The following is a 17976-nucleotide window of genomic DNA, read 5'->3' as shown; positions in this document are numbered from 1 at the left end:
TAGCTATTCAGAAAACCTGGAAAATAAAGGTTACTTACTCTAAAAGGAAAATCATGGTTTTCCTAACATAAAGAAATCTTAGAATTTAAAGTCTATGTTTCCAAACTCTTTTATCCAAAAAATGACAGTTATCAAAGAAAATTCTGCATGTTAATACATCAACTTACTATCTAAAGCATACAATCAATTAATCAGCAAACATTTATTAAGTGACTACTATGTGTCAGCCATTGAGTATGTTCTGGTGATATAAGCAGAAAAATGAAACAATCTCTATTCACCAGGGGCTTACACTCTAAAATATGTTGTATATTTTATAATCTTGCCATTGATTAAAAACTGTCCTATACTAGAAGAGACCTTACACAATATCAGTCCAACTGGCTCATTTTATGGATGAGAAAACCAAGGCCCTAGGAGGACCTTTCTCCTTTCTCCTGTAACCTTTCTCCAGGTTACAGAACAAGCAGCAGAGTTTGGATGTTACCCTAAGGCAATGATGGCAAACCTTTTAGAGACCGAGTGCCCAAACGTCGACCCTCGCACACATGTGAACTGTCCCTTTACCCCAGACAGGAGGGAGAAAGTGTTCCCATTGGGCTGCTGGGCAGAGGGGTGTGTCATATGAGGAATGTCCTGAGGCACATGTAGAGTAGAAGAGAGAAGAGTCCCTTCCGACACATGTGCCATAGGTTCACCAACATAGTTCTAGGGTTTCTGATTTCCAATCCTGTGCTCTTCCTACTAGATCACAATGCTTTGTGACTTTGGGCAAGTCATTTAACCTCTTAGAGCCTCATATTCCTCATTTGTCAAATGGGAATTATAATAATTTCATTATCTGACACATAGGGATTGTAAAAAAGTACTTTATAAAATCCTTAAAAGTAGGTTATTTTAAAAGTAGAATAGTTTTTTATCTCTAGACCAAAAACCCTGAAGTATTTTTATCTGAATTAATAAAATAGATACTTTTCCTAAATATCCTTAAGTCTCCTAAGTTATGATTCTAAACAGAACAAGGTAATGTTTGTCATTTTAGCACCTTTTCTCATCAATGAAACAAAGGGTGGGCAATAAACAAATATTACCATTAATAGCAATGGTTAATACTTAGGTAGCACTTAAAGTTTACAAAATGTTTTACATATTGCTATTTGAGCCCAATAACAACCCTAAAAGTTATATTCCAGGTATTGTAAATTAAGAAACTGAGACTCAAGAGAGCTACCTGATTTGACACAGATAACAAGTATGGAAGGCAGGATGTGAATGTAAGTCTTCCTAATTCCTGCAGGAAGGGAAGGCAGGATCTGTGGTTTACACATGGAAGAAATTCCTAATGTTGAGACTCCCTCCTCAAAACCAAATCTACAAATCACTTTTAACTTTCTATCTCAAATAGCAGCCTGGCCCATGGCCACTCCACCAGTATTTGTGTCAAAGGCAGGACTTGCTCCCAACTTTCCTAGTCTCCAAGACTAGGTTGCTAGCCACCTTGCCTACAGTACCTCTAGTGCTTGAGACCAAGCATAGGGTTTTTCTAGCATAAAAAACACCTAGGACAAAATTCCTTCTGCCAGTGCAGGTTAGCTCTACTTAAAATGAGAAAGAGCTACCAAGAGCACTAAGAGGTTAAGTGACTTGTTCAGGGTCATAAGCTGTTATATGTTATAAACTGAACTTGAACTCTGATCTTCCTGGCTCCTAGGGCATTCTCTTTTCGTTATCCCTTTGGTAATTCTGCTAAATTGAAGAAATTAAAATTATAAATGGTTCAATAACATTGCTTTGATACCACTATATATAGAACATAACACAAGGAAGTAACAACTTTCCCTCATGAGTTCCAATTCAGTGTGTATCTAATATCATTTCTCCTTCCTGTTCACTCTATTTTATGTCATAAATTACTGATAAATTATTGATAAAGAGGTTCTTGCTAACAAAAAACAGAAGGGCGTAATCAGAAAAGAATTCTACCTCTCCCAATTTACTAGCTTTGTAAGAGTCATCAAATCTTTCTAAACGTTAGTTTCCTTATGTGTAAAATGAAGATAACTACTAGCCACACTACATCATTTTAAGGATCAAATGAAAGTCTTCAAAAATCACAATATTAATTATTATTATAATTCCCAGGTTCTAGACTACTGCTATATTATAACAGTACTTTTTTCTCTAGTCCCATTCCCCTGACCCGCTTCACAATCTCTGGTTCCAGGCTCAAGCTCCATCTCCCTTATGAATTCAAACTCAAAAGTATTGACTATATCCTACTTATTTGCCACTAACAATAATGGGCAGTCAGAGGTATCTCAGAAACAGACGGTAAACAATGTTAGAGAAAAGTGCTATACAAAATCCAAGGTACTAATACATTATCTAGATTATTTATGGACTCATATATATATATATATAATCCTCTTATACAAGATTCTACTATAAGGATTAATAGGTTATTTCTTACATTAGAAACTTTGGCATTTCATTACACTTGTAAAAAAAGGTAAGATTTCATGTTTAATATGGAAGGTAGAATAAGCAATAGCAAATTCAATAAGCTATGGCACTGCAGTTTAACACAGTGCTATTCTTTTAAAATGTTTCAATTTATCATCATTAAATTAATAAGCATAAAAATACAAACTTAAAATACTAAACATGATGTGAGTTCATGAATAACATCAAGGTCACAGAGGAAAAGCTACAGAAATGCTTAGGCAACAGACTTCAGATAACAAAAATGGAGAATACTTCAGCCTATAATTATTGCAATAGCCCAGTTTGAATAGATATAAAATAATTTAATACTTACTCACACAATACCACATATTTCTCAAGAGATTCAATCAGTAGTTTGCTATCTCCATGATGAAAGTGAAGAGCAGGGAGAACGACGTCATCCTTTAGACAGAATACCAAATAAGACCAGCCCATACCCTCTTTGTTTTGCTTGATTGACTTCAGGTCTGTCAAACTGAACAGGAATGACCATTTGCTTTTCCCATTCGTATGACTTGGAGCATCTTAAAAACAAAAAATTATGCCATAATATTTTGTTCACCTTTTTAAAAAAGGTATTAATCACCCACCTCATGACTGCCTAATAAAAATTGTCTGCATCCATATGCATTATAACAAGAAATTCTATGCCTTCCCACCTGTAGTAAATAGTGCAGGATATTTGTTCTTATGTAAATTTTCATAATGATTGCTCCAGGACTTAAAAATTTTTTAATTTATTCTTATTTCAAATAAGTTTCCCTCCTCTTCACATTCTATAAAATCACCCATAAAAATCTGGGGCGCTTATTTGCAAATCCATTGCTGGTACACTGGTAAATCCATTAAGTCTTCATCTGAAATTAAGATTCCTTAAGTCCCTTGAGAGTAATCGTACTGAATAATAATGGTTAGTACACAACACACACAATGTGAGAATACATATACACTGAAGGGTGATAAAAGTATGTAAACAGGCAAATGACTGAACTGAGGTCTGGATTCTAGTCCATGCACCACCATTAACTACGTTATATGACTTTAGGGAAGTCATAACTTCTCTGGCCTCAGTATTCTTATAAGGGAAAAGGAAGAGTTTGACTGAATAATCATAAAAGCCTTTACAACTATAAAATTATTATTCTATGATAAAGCTTGAATCAAGGTCAACTATGTGGCACAGAGGATAGAGCAAGGCTTGGAGTTGGGAGGGCTTATATTCAAAGTAGGCCTCAGACACTTCCTAGCTGTGTGACCCTGGGCAAGTCACTTAACTCTGTTTGCCTAGCCCCTTACCTTTCTGTCTTAGAGGTGCTACTAAGACAGAAAGTAATGGTTAAAAAAAAAAGATAAAATGAACTATCCCCTCAGCTCAAATATATAAATGTAGTACTATAAATAAAAAGGGCTGGGAAATACTTAAGAAGGACTATAATTACAACATCCAAATGTATATACATGAGGATAACATAGTCTTAAGTATTTATAAATATGTTGGTTCGAGGAAATGTATTTTATATTCTAATTGTAATTCTATTGTGAAAGATAATATCTTGCTCTATTAAACTTTTTTAGATCACTATCATTTTATGAAAATTCTGAGGAAGTGTGAATGAAAGAGAAAAGAAAGGCAACACAGTCACTGATCCGCTCTCAAGGCACTTACAAATGCTGCTGGAGATAAGTTATATGAGAGTTCAGATTCAGGGGCAATGGAAAGGCCTGAAGTCCCAAGGGTTCAGTTCAAAGAGACTTTGATAATCTGATAATCCAGATGTCCTTACACAGTAATGCCAGGTGTGGAATGTGTATAGAGAAGATGGCAAACTCTGGAGCTCTTATAATGCAAATGGCAGGGTAAGGCTTAGAAATCTTCTATCATAACAGAATTTTTAGATGATCTGGCAGTGGCCTGCTCATCTAGAAGGATGTTACTCTAGAAGGAGGAGGGAAGATAGTGACGGGGGTGCTGAAGGAGTAGTGTAGCTGATGGCAATTTTTTTTCAGATCCTCAGGTATTTAAGTGGGCTATAAGAAGAGTGGGGAGAAAGCTTTCCTGCCAGGTCAGTACTATGGCTTGACACATAGTAAGGGCTTAATAAATGCTTTTTCATTAATTTATTCATTCCTCTCAAAATTTTCATAACATTATAGTGACATGAAAAAATTATGAAATTATTCATTTTTACAATAAAATTATCAACAAGATGTAAATTAAAGAATTTTCTGATAGTTTCTTACTTATAGAGTAATACTGGGTACCATCTAGGAAATAAGAAATATGCAACTGACATAAAAAGTATCTGATATTCAAAAACATATCCTATTAAAAAGCAATAAATTAAGACAATTCAAATATAAGTAAAACATATTCATAAATGTGACCCCGACAGAAAAATTTCTTAATAGTTGTTTGGTTTATAAATATCACCCCCACCCAAAAAAACAATCATCAATTGAACCCTTAGGAAACACTCACTCAAAACACTCTGCCAGAGGCTGAGGAAAGTCTTATACTCAACAAATGACACAACTAAAAAATAACCTCAATATTATGTCAATAAACAAAACACTGATTAACAAAGAAATATGTTATTCAAATTCAAAAACTGAAAAGTGATTGTTTCAAGGCTGTTGTTTTTTGGGCTGGACTTTAAAACTGATATCCAGCTTATTTTAATAAAAATCTTAATTCATTAATCATTCATATTAAAAGTAAGTAGGACCTGCTAGAATTTGTTATCCCTGACAATGCTTTGCAGGGCCCTGGGTCACCTCCATTCCACAATGAAGCACAGGAAGCTTTTAGTAGAGATTTATATATTTGTTCTATTTTAATTTTTAACTATTTATCTACTATTACAATCCTTAAGTTAATCTCTCTACACTCTTTTTAATACTCTTTATCATTTCTTCCAGAACTTGGCTCCAATAATGATCCCTTCCATCTCATAGGTCTTCAAACTCCCTCTCCACTGCTGCCTTCCATCTGCTTACCAACATAATCAGTTCTCCCTAATTCTAAAAAATTCTTCCCCCAACCCCTCTAGCCCATCCAGCTGTTTTTCTACCTTTCTCATCCATTTTATTGCTAAACTTCCTAAATAACCCACATAAACCAGATTTTCTCATGACCCAATATCTTTTTAATCAACTGTTACTTGACTTCCACTTTCAAATGCTCTTCTGAAAGAAACCATTAGCCTACTAATAGAGAATCCAATGGCTCTTTCTTCAGGCTTCTTTGTCCTTGATACCTTGACACTGTTGACCATTGTTTCTAGATTTCTTCTCCTTATTTGATTTCAAAGATCTCACTGCCTTAGTTCCTTTTTCTGCCTTTCTTACTATCCTATCTCCTTTGAAATTATCATTTTATCCCCTTTTCTTTAATGAGCATGTGGTTCAAATTTCTGTCTTTGACCCCTTTTTTCTCTCTACTCTCTTTCCTTGAATCTGATTCATTCTAATTACTTCAACTGCTAACTTCTATATAAATAACTGCCAAATTCATATTTGCAGTCTTAATCCCTCTTCTGATCTCCAAACACATATGTCCCAGCTTTCTACAGACATTTTCTATCTAGTTGTGCCACCAACACCTCAAATCTGAACTGTCCAAAACGAATCATTTTCTGGTTAAATTCATTCTTTCTCCTTTTTCTGTCAGTGACAACTTCTCATGATCAAAACTCAGATGTTTAAAAAAAAACAAAACCTCAAGGTGTTAAAAGTTTAAATACAACTAAATGCCAAATTCTATCAATTTCATCTCTTTGCACTTTTTCCATTTGTCCACACCTCTCAATTCATACAATCACCTCAATACAGACTCTCATTAGCACTAATTGGGTCTATTCATCCAGTCATAGCTACCTCTTTATGACTCCATGGACCATCACACACAAAATCCTTTTATCCTTCACTATCCCCCAAAATCAATTGTCCAAGCTCATTTTTGTTGCTTCCATGACACTCTCTCCATCTCACCCTCTGCTATCCCCTTCTCCTTTTGCCTTTAATCTTTCCCAAGGTCAGAGTCTTTTCCATTGAGTTCTCTCTTCTCATTATATAGCCATAAGCTTCAGCTTCAGGATCTGACCTTCCAGTGAATAGTATAAATTAATTTAAGTACTGACTAATTTGATGTCTTTGCTGTCCCAAAGGGACTCAAATGTCTTCACTAACACCACAATTCAAAAGTGTCAATTCTGAAACACTTAGTTTTCCTTACAGTCTAACTCTCACAGCCAAATATTACTACTGGAAAATCCACAGCTTTGAACCTTTGTCAGCAAGGAGATGTCTTTACTTTTTAAGCATGCTGTCCATCCTTGCCATAGCTTTCCTTCCCAGGGATGTCTTTAATTTCAAGGCTGTAGATGCTATCTGAAGTGATCTTTTGAGGCCAAGAATATAAAAATCTGACACTGCTTTTATTTCTTCTCCCTCTGTCTGCCAGGAAGTGATGAGACCATTTGCCATGATTTTAAGATTTTTTAATGTTAAGCTGCAAATCAGCTTCTACACTTTGTTTTTTCACCCTCATCAAGAGGCTTCTTAATTTTTCTTCACTCTCTACCATCAGAGTGTTATTGTCTACATATCTGAGATTGTTGATATTTCTCCTGACAGTCTTAATTCTGGCTTTTGATTCGTTCAGTCTGGCTTCTTTTACTCTCTACTCCAATCAAGTCTTTATGCCAATGCCAGAATAAACTTTGAATGCATCTTGTCACATCACGTTGGTGCTCAAAAATCCTCCTAAGATCCTTACCAAGATCTAACTCTTTTTGGCTTTCAAAGTTCTTCACAATCTGGTACCAACCTACTTTTGCAATATCATTCAATATTATTGTCCTCCAATAAATCAACAAGCAATCATTAGGCAACAGCCAAACTGAGACTATTCCATTTCCCAAATACATCCTTCATTTACCTTTTCTGTACCTTTGTTCATCTGATTCCCATATCTAGGATGACTTCCTCACTTCATCACCCATTAAACTCCTATTCTTTAAATCTCGATTCAAATGACATATTTTCCATGACACCCTCCTTGATTCCTCCCACTGGTAATACTCTCCCCTCTTATGTGTTATTTTACATTAAATTATGTCACAGATGTTAAACTGGAAAGAGATCTTAAGGATCATCTAGTTTAGCCCTCTTATTTTACACATGGGGAAACATAGTTTAAATGATCTGCCCAGAGTAATACAGGTTAAATTTCAGAGGTGAATTTCAACCCAAGTTCTTTGTTTCCTGAGCTTACACTCTTTTCCATATATCATATTATTTCCATTATAGTTGTCTGTATATATGATAGACCTTTTTTAAACTGTATGCACCATGAGGATACGAGTTGCCTAAACTAAGTGCCAGTACCTAGCACAATGCTCACAGTGGACCTTCAATAAATATTTATTTAATTTGCCAGCTACACTAAATGAATCAAAAGGCACCAAACTAGGAAAATGGGAATACTATGGACTATGGCTTCTATAGTTAATATAAAACTCCTGGAGAATCTAGATGAAATCCATAAATATTCTCATGCACAAATGAAGACACACTATAAAATCCTCATAATTTCCACCAACTCACAGAGTTCAGCCAAATGCCAAAGTCCAGAAAGTCCAATATGTCACCAAATTATGACTTTATCACACTGACTTAACTAGCCTAATTTCCAAGTCCATGGTCTATTTTCACACAGGTACCATTTTCACATAATTTTATTAGAGAAGTAATTGTAATAGAACTCAGAACATAATGATGGAAATCCACCTATCTTCCTCCCAATAAACTAATATCCCTACCTCTTAGTAAATGAAAATAGGAAACTACAGAAGGAAAAGATTAACAAAAATCAAAAATCCATACTGTCAGTATCCAAATTTTTCGAAGAAGCATCATTAAGGTCAAAATAACGAAGAAGCTAAATTAAATCTCCAAAAGGCTAAATATTCAAACTAACAAAACAAAGCTAGATTGGAAAAATATTGTCTCATAAGCACAAATTATCATTTTAAGTAGGCTTATTTCCTTAGTTAATGGAACAAAAGCAGATGATTTAATAAATATTTTTAAATGCTTCTTGTTACATTTCACTATATTAAATTAGAAGAGAGAGAACAGGAAAAATATTTAAATATTAGCCCAACAAGTTAAACAGAAAAATAAATCTGAAACTTAGCATACTAACAACAGCTGGAAGGACAAAAAGAAAAACTGGTACTATTTTCAAGATCATAATTTATGTTGTTTTTCCTATGAAGAAAACTTAGGGGGGAAATTGGTTATTCTTTTTCTTTCCTCTTTGCTGTTATTACCAAAAAAAGGCAAAGAAATACTGGTAATGATATACAATATTTTTAATATGTCATCAGGTCTCTGTAACAGCTAAAGAACTGACATGAGAAATAAGAAATGAAAAGTTTTTTGAGTATTCCAAAAAAATTTAAAGGTTTGAAAAAACAGACCTTTACTTTTAGCATTAACATATTTCTTAAATGTGAAAAACGAGTATTTTTAGTGTTATAAACAAAATATAAATCAACCTCTTATTCCTAATGTTTAACTCATATTTTATGTTGGGTCTCTTCACCTTTATTATTTATAGAATAAAGGTCCCTCCTATTGTATGTCCCTCTGCAATGCATAAGTGAGATTTTCCTAAATTATATATCTAATAAAAAATTAGAGCCTAACATAGTATTAATCTCAAATCTATTACAAATTGTTTTCCTTCTCTTCCTGAGTCAAGAAGCATAGAATAATGATAATAATAACTGCCTTATCTTAATTAGTCTCTCAGTCTTTGGTTTTCAGTTTCTCACAAGATCTATCAAAAATAGTCAACACTTTATCACACTACTTAATTTCATAGATATAACCAATTCCTTTGGTCTGGTCCAGAGGTTTCATCATCACCTCATGGATCATATGCCAAAATCCTAATTTACTCTCTTTTCTTGGGGTTCTTAAGTTCTAGTAATAGCATCCTCCAGCATTAGAGGTAGAATGTTGTAAGAAATTGTATATAAGAACTATAAAATCACAAATCATATTAATGATTTCTCTAAACAAGAGCTTGATTTATCACCCAAAAGCTTCATATTCTTGCTTAATTACAAATAACCATGTTCATTAGAAATAATTTTGTCTGCAGCCTAAGTAACAAAACTGATTCTATAATCCACATATAAAAAATCAGACTAATTTCTTGGTATTAACTGAAAGTATATGCTACAAATATAGTAAGAATATCTCAGCTAGGATCTAGCCACCTTATTAATGATCTGAAAAATGCAATATGCAAAATAAAAAAATAAACAGCGTTAAAAATAATAAATATTAACAACAACCAAAAAAAAAAGGAGCAGGTCAATGGGATCAGTGGATAGAGAGAACCAAGCCCAGAGACTGGAGGTCCTAGGTTCAAATCTGACCTTAGACTCTTCCTAGCTATGTGACTCTGGGAAAGTTACTTAATCCCAATTGCCTACTCCTTCCCATGCTTCTGCCTTGGAATCAATACTAAGTAGTGATTCTAAAACAAAGTGTGGATTTTTTTAAAGCACTTTTAAGTTTTAAATAAATATACTTAAGTTTGAAAAAAAGAGTTAACACATTTTTTTTTAAACTGAGATTCATCATCACAAAAACTATTGGTCAGTTTTGTTGAAATGATGTCCCCCATCCCACTTTCAGAGATGGCTCAGTAGATAGAAGAGAAGGTATGGTTAAAAAAAAAAATTCAAAGTAATGTTAAAGAAAAAACATAGAAGATCATAGCATTATAAATTTTGAGCTAAAAGGTCCATTAAAGACCACCTAGTCCAGTGATGCTGAAACTATGGCACAGGTACCAAAGATGACATGCAGAATGCTCTCTGTGGGTACTCAGCCACCCCCACCCCCCAAGTCCATTACTAGAAAGGCATAGGGATTCAGAAGTAACTGCTCCCTTCTCCCTCTCCACCCTCCTGATGACATTTTTTCACACACTCCCACCCCTCTGTCCAGCAGCCCAATGGGAGCACAGAAGGGGTAAAAGGGGTTGCTCACAGGCAGCAGAACTGGAAGAGAACAGAGTGCTTGGGCCACTCCCCTCCCCCTCTCTACATTTGCTGAGGACATTCTTCACTTCACCCACCCAGCAGCCCAATAGGAGCACTTTCTGCCTTCTCTGTGTGGGGTAAAAAGGAGGGATATAGTGCACCCAATATTCGATGGGGAGAGGGGCAGAGCATGTCATCTGAGGGGAGGGGGGAGCTGGCATGGCACTTGGTCTGGGAGTGAGGCCCAGCACTCCATCTCTAAAAGGTTCACCATCACTGATCTAGTCCAATGACCTCAATTTAATAGATTAGGAACAGAAGCCAAAGAAGGTTAAGTGATTTCCATAGGGTCACAGAGCTACTAAGTCAAATGAACCCAGGTCTTGCTGCCCTTGCAATGGATAGTGGGGTCAGAAAGATCCAATTTCAAATACAGCCTCAAAAACTTAATAGTTGTGAGACCCTGGGCAAGTCACTTAATACTGTTTGCCCCAATTTCTTCGCATGTAAAATGAACTGAAGAAGTAAATGGCAAATCACTCCAGTATCTTTGACAAAGAGCTGGACACTGACTGAAATGACTGGACAACAACAATTTGCTGACCCTGAGTCCAACATTCTAAGATATTCTACTTCAAAATGTAATTTTAAAATTTTTAAATAAATAAATGGAAAATTTTTTTTCAGTTATAATGTCCTAGAAAATCAATCACTAAGGTCCCTTCTACCTATAAGATCCAAGATTGTATTAATCTTATCAGAAAAGATTTTTAACTTTTCATTGCCAGGTCATCAACAGGACATAATATATTATATTCCAAGCCAAAAATGTCAGGCTACTAATTTTACTTTGCTTTTTACTTTTTATTTCATCTCTAAAAGAACTCATTTCACAAAGATGATAGCAGATAGAGGTACAGCAAGAAAATAGAGTGAGACTACAATATTATGAAGCTCTGAAGTTATAGAATTCTCTCTTCCACAATAATACATTACATCTCCCCCAGTATATTAACTAATGCAACAAAACTTCTGGATAATTATGAGTGACACTTTTATTCTAGTAGATTTAAAGAGAAAATTAAAACAAATTAGTTATTAAAAATTGAACATTTGTATTTTAATTATATTTCTAAAACCTGAAACATAAATTTCTATGACACATAAATTTGCAGTCCTGGTAGGGAAACTAACAAAAGCACCTAAAAATTAAAAGAACGAATATCTAGGAAGATATTCATTCTTTTAATTTCTAAACAGAGTATTAAGTTTCTATTTCTAGAAATAGTTTTAAGATTTTGAAAGAATTCATTCATACCTCCGTTAGTATGTGGTTTCTTTTTAAATGAAACTGTGCTGACCATATCCCACTCCGCTTCATAACTGGTCAGATGTTCTGATCCCCGAAGAACTCTCTCTTTAGGGGTCTGGGTCCACTCCACAACTGAACTGGAGTCCTAAATTTGGAAATATTTTTACCAGAGTTTACATTCAATTCATAAAATCTAATTAACATATATAAGCCATACTAACAATAATTGCTATTATTATTAAATTCATACAGAACTCTGGTTATAAAGAGACGTCTTTATATTTTATTGTAATTGATCTTAAAATTGAATTAGTAAAGTAATAAGAGCAAAATATTTTTCTAAATTTTATAAATGAAGAAATTAATAGAGACAATGAAACTTGCAACTAGTTACTGGCAAAAAAGAGATCAAACTCAGATCTTCTAATTTGATATGTAGAATTTTTTCCACAATATCATGATGCTTCCTTATATACATACATGAAAGTTCTGTCAAACTTGGAAATTTAAAAATCAAAAATGAAGATTTTATTTTTATTTGTTTTCCAACTATAACCTAGACTCAAACAGAGGGTTAAAGGTTCACAACTAATCCAAAAATCATAGTGGCTCCCAGGCCAGTAGTCTGTCCTCTATTCATCCTATCTGAAGACACCAGACACAAAATCCAATGATAAATGTATATGCACTTTATAACCAACAAAATTAAGTACCAAACATTTATAATATAACCCCTTATAAATGATGAGTTTTCCTTTCACAGTAGGAATGAAATATATTATCAAACCAAGAGACAAACCAAAAGACTAGATTTGGAGTCAGAGGACCAGAGTTCAAATTATGACTCTGCTATGATACTACGATCTAAGTGATCATGGGCATATCATTTAATATCTACAAGTCTCACCTCAAAATCATATTTAAGTCATCACTTGTAAAATCACTTAATATCTATGAGTTTCAACTTAAAATCAAACAAGTCCTTCACTGCAAAATGAAGAGATCAGAGTAGCTGATCCCTACAACTGCTTCTAGCTCTGAATACTATAAGCTTTCATCATAATCTGCATTTCAGCATAAACTCATCAATTTCTCTCCCATATTTGGCCATTCCTATCTTCCTCAACAGTACTATAACAAACTATTCCTCTGACATCAAGAGCTATATAAGTCTCCATTCTTTTTTTCTTGATTTTCTTACTGTATACTACAAAGCCCAAGTTTAATGAAGGTCACAAAGCCTGGATTTGGGAGTCAAAAGATCTGCCTGAGTCATTAACGCTGACATTTAATAGCCACATGGCTCAGATTAAGTCACTTAACATATGCCTCAGTTTCCTTACGTACAAAAGAATAATAATACCTGCACTCCAAACACTAATGTAAAACACCTTGAAAACTGTTAAATCATTATGTACACGTTATTAATATTATCGTGGAATTTACAGAGCTACTCCTATAATATACATCTCAGATTCAACATTCCACCAACTCAAATTGAACTTGGTGAAGCAGTATCTATTCCCCAATATTTTTATATCAATAAAATGTGATGATCTCTTTTCCCAAGTATTGTTCTTCATCTTTTTTTCTTTGTTCCTTAATATGGTAAATGAAATAAGTTGCCTCTTCTATGCACTGTCCCCACATTCACATTCAACTCTTAGTGAAACAATTTTTAGTACTTAAGGGTTCTCTACCTCACCCTCCAAGTTGTCAATTCTGTTTCTCAATCTCCTTTCAGAGCTCAATGACAGATTAATAACACCCTAGAGTCTACTATTCACACTGTGCTGCAAAAATTCTGTAAATGGGTGTCCTGAATTACCTTACTTTCTCTGTCTCCTAGCTTGCCCTTTCAACTAATCTCGAGTAGATCTACTCAAACTCTATTGTTTGTTCTATGTCATGTATAGAATAAATACATCACTATGTTTAAAACCTAAGAATCCCTGGGACTTATCTTTTGCCCCACTGCTGCATTCTTAGGATTCCTGGAGCTGCCCATCTGCTTTGCTGCTCAATTTTCTTTTATGTGTTGTTTCCTTCAATTAGAGTGTGACTTCTTTGAGATCAGGGACTGTCTTGTATCTCCAATGTTTATTACAATATTTGGCACAAGGACACAGTTTTGCTTAATAAATGTTTTGTTATTCTTTCTTTCATTCATTTGACTTCAATTGTAAAATCTCCATACAGGGTATGTAATTCTCTCCCTGAATAGTACCTAGCACAATACCACAGCATTCAGAGATACTACAGAAATATAACATACAGAAAACAAGCAAAATGTTTTAACTTACAGAAATATTTGAATCCCTTCTACGTGCAAGGCACTGTGCTAGGTTCTGATTCAAACCCATTAGAGTCCTCCCATGGGTACTTAATGATTTTTGATGATAATGAAAGCAGCAATTAAAAAAAAATAAAAAGCGGAGGTTAAGAATAAATGAGGAACAAAGACATGGGGAAAAGGAAAGGAAAGAATAATAAAATAAAAGTAAAGGAAAAATAAAGAGGTCACAAATGTTAAACTATAAATAAGGAAAAGTAGAAATGAAATCAAGGAAACAAAGCATTAACAAAATTATAAAAAGGTGTACAACTAATGAAAAAGAATGGGAAAATATGGCAAACACAACAGGTTGAATAAAAAAGAGCTATAAAGAAAATGAAAATAAGCAAATTTTCTCTGTTATAAAATGGGAAATGAAATGTTAATGTAATTTGCTTAATACCTTTCCAGCATAAAGAATACTAGAAGAATCTAATGTGTCATCCAATGGCCTCCAGTCCACTATTACATCAGCATCCTATAAAATATAAGTTAAGCACTATTAATATTTGTTACATGGTTCATTCTCTATAGCAGAACTGTAACCCATTAACAGCTAATATCCTGACATTCAGTAGGACTAAAGAAAAAAATTTTTATACTCAAGAAATGTTTTAAATAAAATCTTTGAAATTGCTTACCTTGTAGAAAAACTATATAGATTTATGTTAAATAGTTGTTGGAAGCATCTTTTGTCATTTTTACTGAAAAACTAAAGTGAAATTTGCCAATTTGAAATTTAATAGAATACACTGTCCCAATTTTAAAAGCAACATAAACACTAATCCAACCTTTATAAAAGTTAGATTTTTCACTGACTGACATTCTACTAGCTGAACTCTGACTTCAAAGACCACATCTCTATTTTAAATTCAAGTCTGTCCAAACACAAGATTTGCAGTACAATATATAGTAACTACAAATACTGAGAATAATTTATAAGCAGGCACAAGATATTGATATCCTCCAATAAGGAGAGTCCCATACCAGTGGCCTTTGGGATTGGGTTACATATATCAGTTAGTCTCATCTGTGACATTTGGCAAAAATTATCCAATATTTCTGTAGAAGCTAACCATAACAATTTTTTAAAATACGTTCATTAACAAAATTAATACCTTTTCTAGGACACGCAATATTCCAGAAATCAAACTGTCTTGATCATTGATCTTTCCACAAGATGAATGAATAAATACACCCTCCTGTTCATATATAATCTGTAATTCAAAAAAGGGAAAATATTGTTATTTATATCAATTACAATATTTCAAATAAATATATACAAGAAGTGTTCTTATGTTATCTGGGTAGGCACACAGTCATACTCATTACAAAATTTAATATTTAAAGAGCATCTTAAAACTTGGATATTAAGAGCAACAATAGCAAAATCTTGATATATGCTGAGTCAAACTCACCACTAAATGCTTTTTTATATTACCAGATTTTTACTAAAATTGTAAAAGGAAAAAAATCTCAAGTTATAAAATAATTTGGGGATACATAATAACATTTGCATATATCGAGGCATCTGAGGGATGGCTAGGTTGTGATTTTCACTGATTTCACCTGAAGGATCACAGATCTCTCAGAATGCCAAAATAAAAAAAAAATATGGATTTCCAGTCATGATGTCTAGCTACATGGAGGAAAGGAGTCTAGCTCTTATATACTTTTTTTTTTAAATAAAATTCCTATCTTCTGTCATAGAATCAATACTGTGTATTGGCTCCAAGGTAGAAGAGTGGTAAGGGCTAGGCAGTAGGGGTCAAATGACTTGCCCAGGGTCACACAGCTGTGAAGTGTCAGAGGCCAGATTTGAACCTGGACCTCCCATCTCTAGGCCTGACTCTCAATCCACTGAGCCACCCAGCTGCCCCCCCCCCCCCGTCATATACTTTTACTCTGGCAAAAATATTAAAAGAGCACTGGGCTGAATAATGGCCAAAAAAAAAATCTAATGAGAAACTACAATTTTTCATGTCAGAACTGCACAAGAAGGATGCTAAAAGGCAAAAAAGGGAGATTTGTCCTGAAAAAAAGTGACACCCAAAGCAAACTAGATGAAACCCACCCAAAATAACCTGAGAGGGAACAGAAATATATGCAGCTTGCAAGAATCTAGTCAGAATTAGTAACAAAAGTTGAGGATTCCCATAAAAATGTTTTCGAGGTATTTGGAAAACAATGATAGGAACCTTGAAAATCACAGTAAAAGGAGAATGAGAGATATAGGGCAGGGACACCAAGACCCAGAGATCCATAGCATGATCTTCTGAAAAAGAATCTATACTCTGAACTTCAAAGAGTCAAGTGTTATAACCTAGGCACACCTGGGAAGTCAGTACAGGTATCTAAGAGATTTTGGTAAAGACCAAACAAGGCCAACTACCCAATCCAAAAACACAACTGGGAGCAAAGCCTGAACAAAACAACTACAAGCTTCCCCACAAGAAGCCAGTCACACCAACTCCTCAAATTTCACACCAAGGAACTCAGACAGCTGAGCCTACCCCCAAGCACCAGAGAAGGCTACAATGCAAGCCTGGAACAATATTCCCTCATCCCCAGGAGCAAAACATAACCTCAACAGATAAACAAGGCAACTGGAGAGGAATTACTAAAAAAAAATGAGGAAAATAAAGGAAAAAAAACTTAACCTTAGAAAGTTACTTTAGTGACAGGGGAAGCTCAAAATATCAACTCAGAAAAGTACAACAATGGCAAAAAAAGAAACATGTGATGCCCCAAGGAAAGTGAAAAAAGGGAATAAGGTCCCAAAAGAACTCTTTGAAGAACTTGAAAAGAAATTTAAAAATCAAATAAGAGAAATGACAGAAAGATTAAACAATTTGAAAACTAGGATGAGTCAAATGGAAATTGGGGAAGGGTGTGGGAGGAGAACAAGACACTGAAGAAAACAGCCCCCTAAAGACTAGAATGGGACAAATGGAAACAGAAACACAAAAGCTCAAAGAGGAAAATTACTTCCTAAAAATAAGAATCGGGCAAATAGAAGCTAATGACTCCATGAAGCATTAGGAAACAATATGACAAAATCAAAAAAATGAAAAAAAAACAAGAAAATCTGGAATACCTCACCAGAAAAACAAATCACCTAGAAAACAGATCCCAAAAGAGAGACACTAAGAATAATCAGAATACCTGAAAGCTATGATCAAAAAGAAGAGCCTGGACCCCACACAACAAGAAATCAGAGTGAAATGCCCTGATATCCTCAAAGAAGAGGAGGAAATAGAAATGGAAAGAATCTATTGATCATCTCCTGAAAGAGACCCTAAAACCGTGATAGCAAAGCTATGGAACGCATGCCAAAAAGGGCACACAGAGCCCTTCTCTGTAGGCACATCTGCAATCACCTGCTAGATTTTTTTACTTGAAAGCCAGAGGGACTGGGGTGGAGCTGTTCCCCTCCCCCTCTTCATGCACCTAAGGACATTCCTCACTTCTCCCACCCCTCTGTCCAGCAGCCAGTGGGAGCACTTCCTCCCTCCCCTGTCTGGGGTACAGTGCTTGGGGGGGAGGGGAGCACTCACATGCTGTGTGAAGGTGTGGTGCAGACAGCAGCCTGTTGAGTCTGTGGCGAGGGTGATTCCTGTGATGGGGTTAGAGAGGAGCTAGGTTTGAGGGGAGCAGAGCTCACAACATGACATATAGCTAGAAGGGGCATGACATATAGCTAGAAGGGAACGGAGTACAGGGGCCACTCTCCTCTCCCCCCCCTCCATGTGGGCCTC

The 17976-nt window shown here is 34.9% G+C and overlaps 1 protein-coding gene across 3 annotated transcripts in view; it reads right to left on the bottom strand.

The window, feature by feature from the left end:
• Nucleotides 1-17976, bottom strand: part of TBC1D15 (TBC1 domain family member 15) — a 79627-nt gene that overhangs the window by 47986 nt on the left and 13665 nt on the right. For 2 of the 3 annotated variants that reach the window (XM_007503054.3, XM_007503055.3), the window contains exons 2-5: nt 15337-15435; nt 14622-14696; nt 11890-12028; nt 2819-3029 (exon numbers count right to left, since the gene is read on the bottom strand). In XM_007503054.3, the coding sequence (XP_007503116.1) occupies nt 2819-3029; nt 11890-12028; nt 14622-14696; nt 15337-15435 (524 nt within the window). Of the gene's footprint in view, nt 1-2818; nt 3030-11889; nt 12029-14621; nt 14697-15336; nt 15436-17775; nt 17795-17976 lie in introns of those variants that run through there. The other variant, XM_056798460.1, reaches the window with a different exon arrangement.

This window comes from Monodelphis domestica, chromosome 5 (genome assembly GCF_027887165.1).
Source record: "Monodelphis domestica isolate mMonDom1 chromosome 5, mMonDom1.pri, whole genome shotgun sequence".
NCBI lineage: Eukaryota > Metazoa > Chordata > Mammalia > Didelphimorphia > Didelphidae > Monodelphis > Monodelphis domestica.
This window is presented reverse-complemented; position numbering and strand designations above follow the sequence as displayed.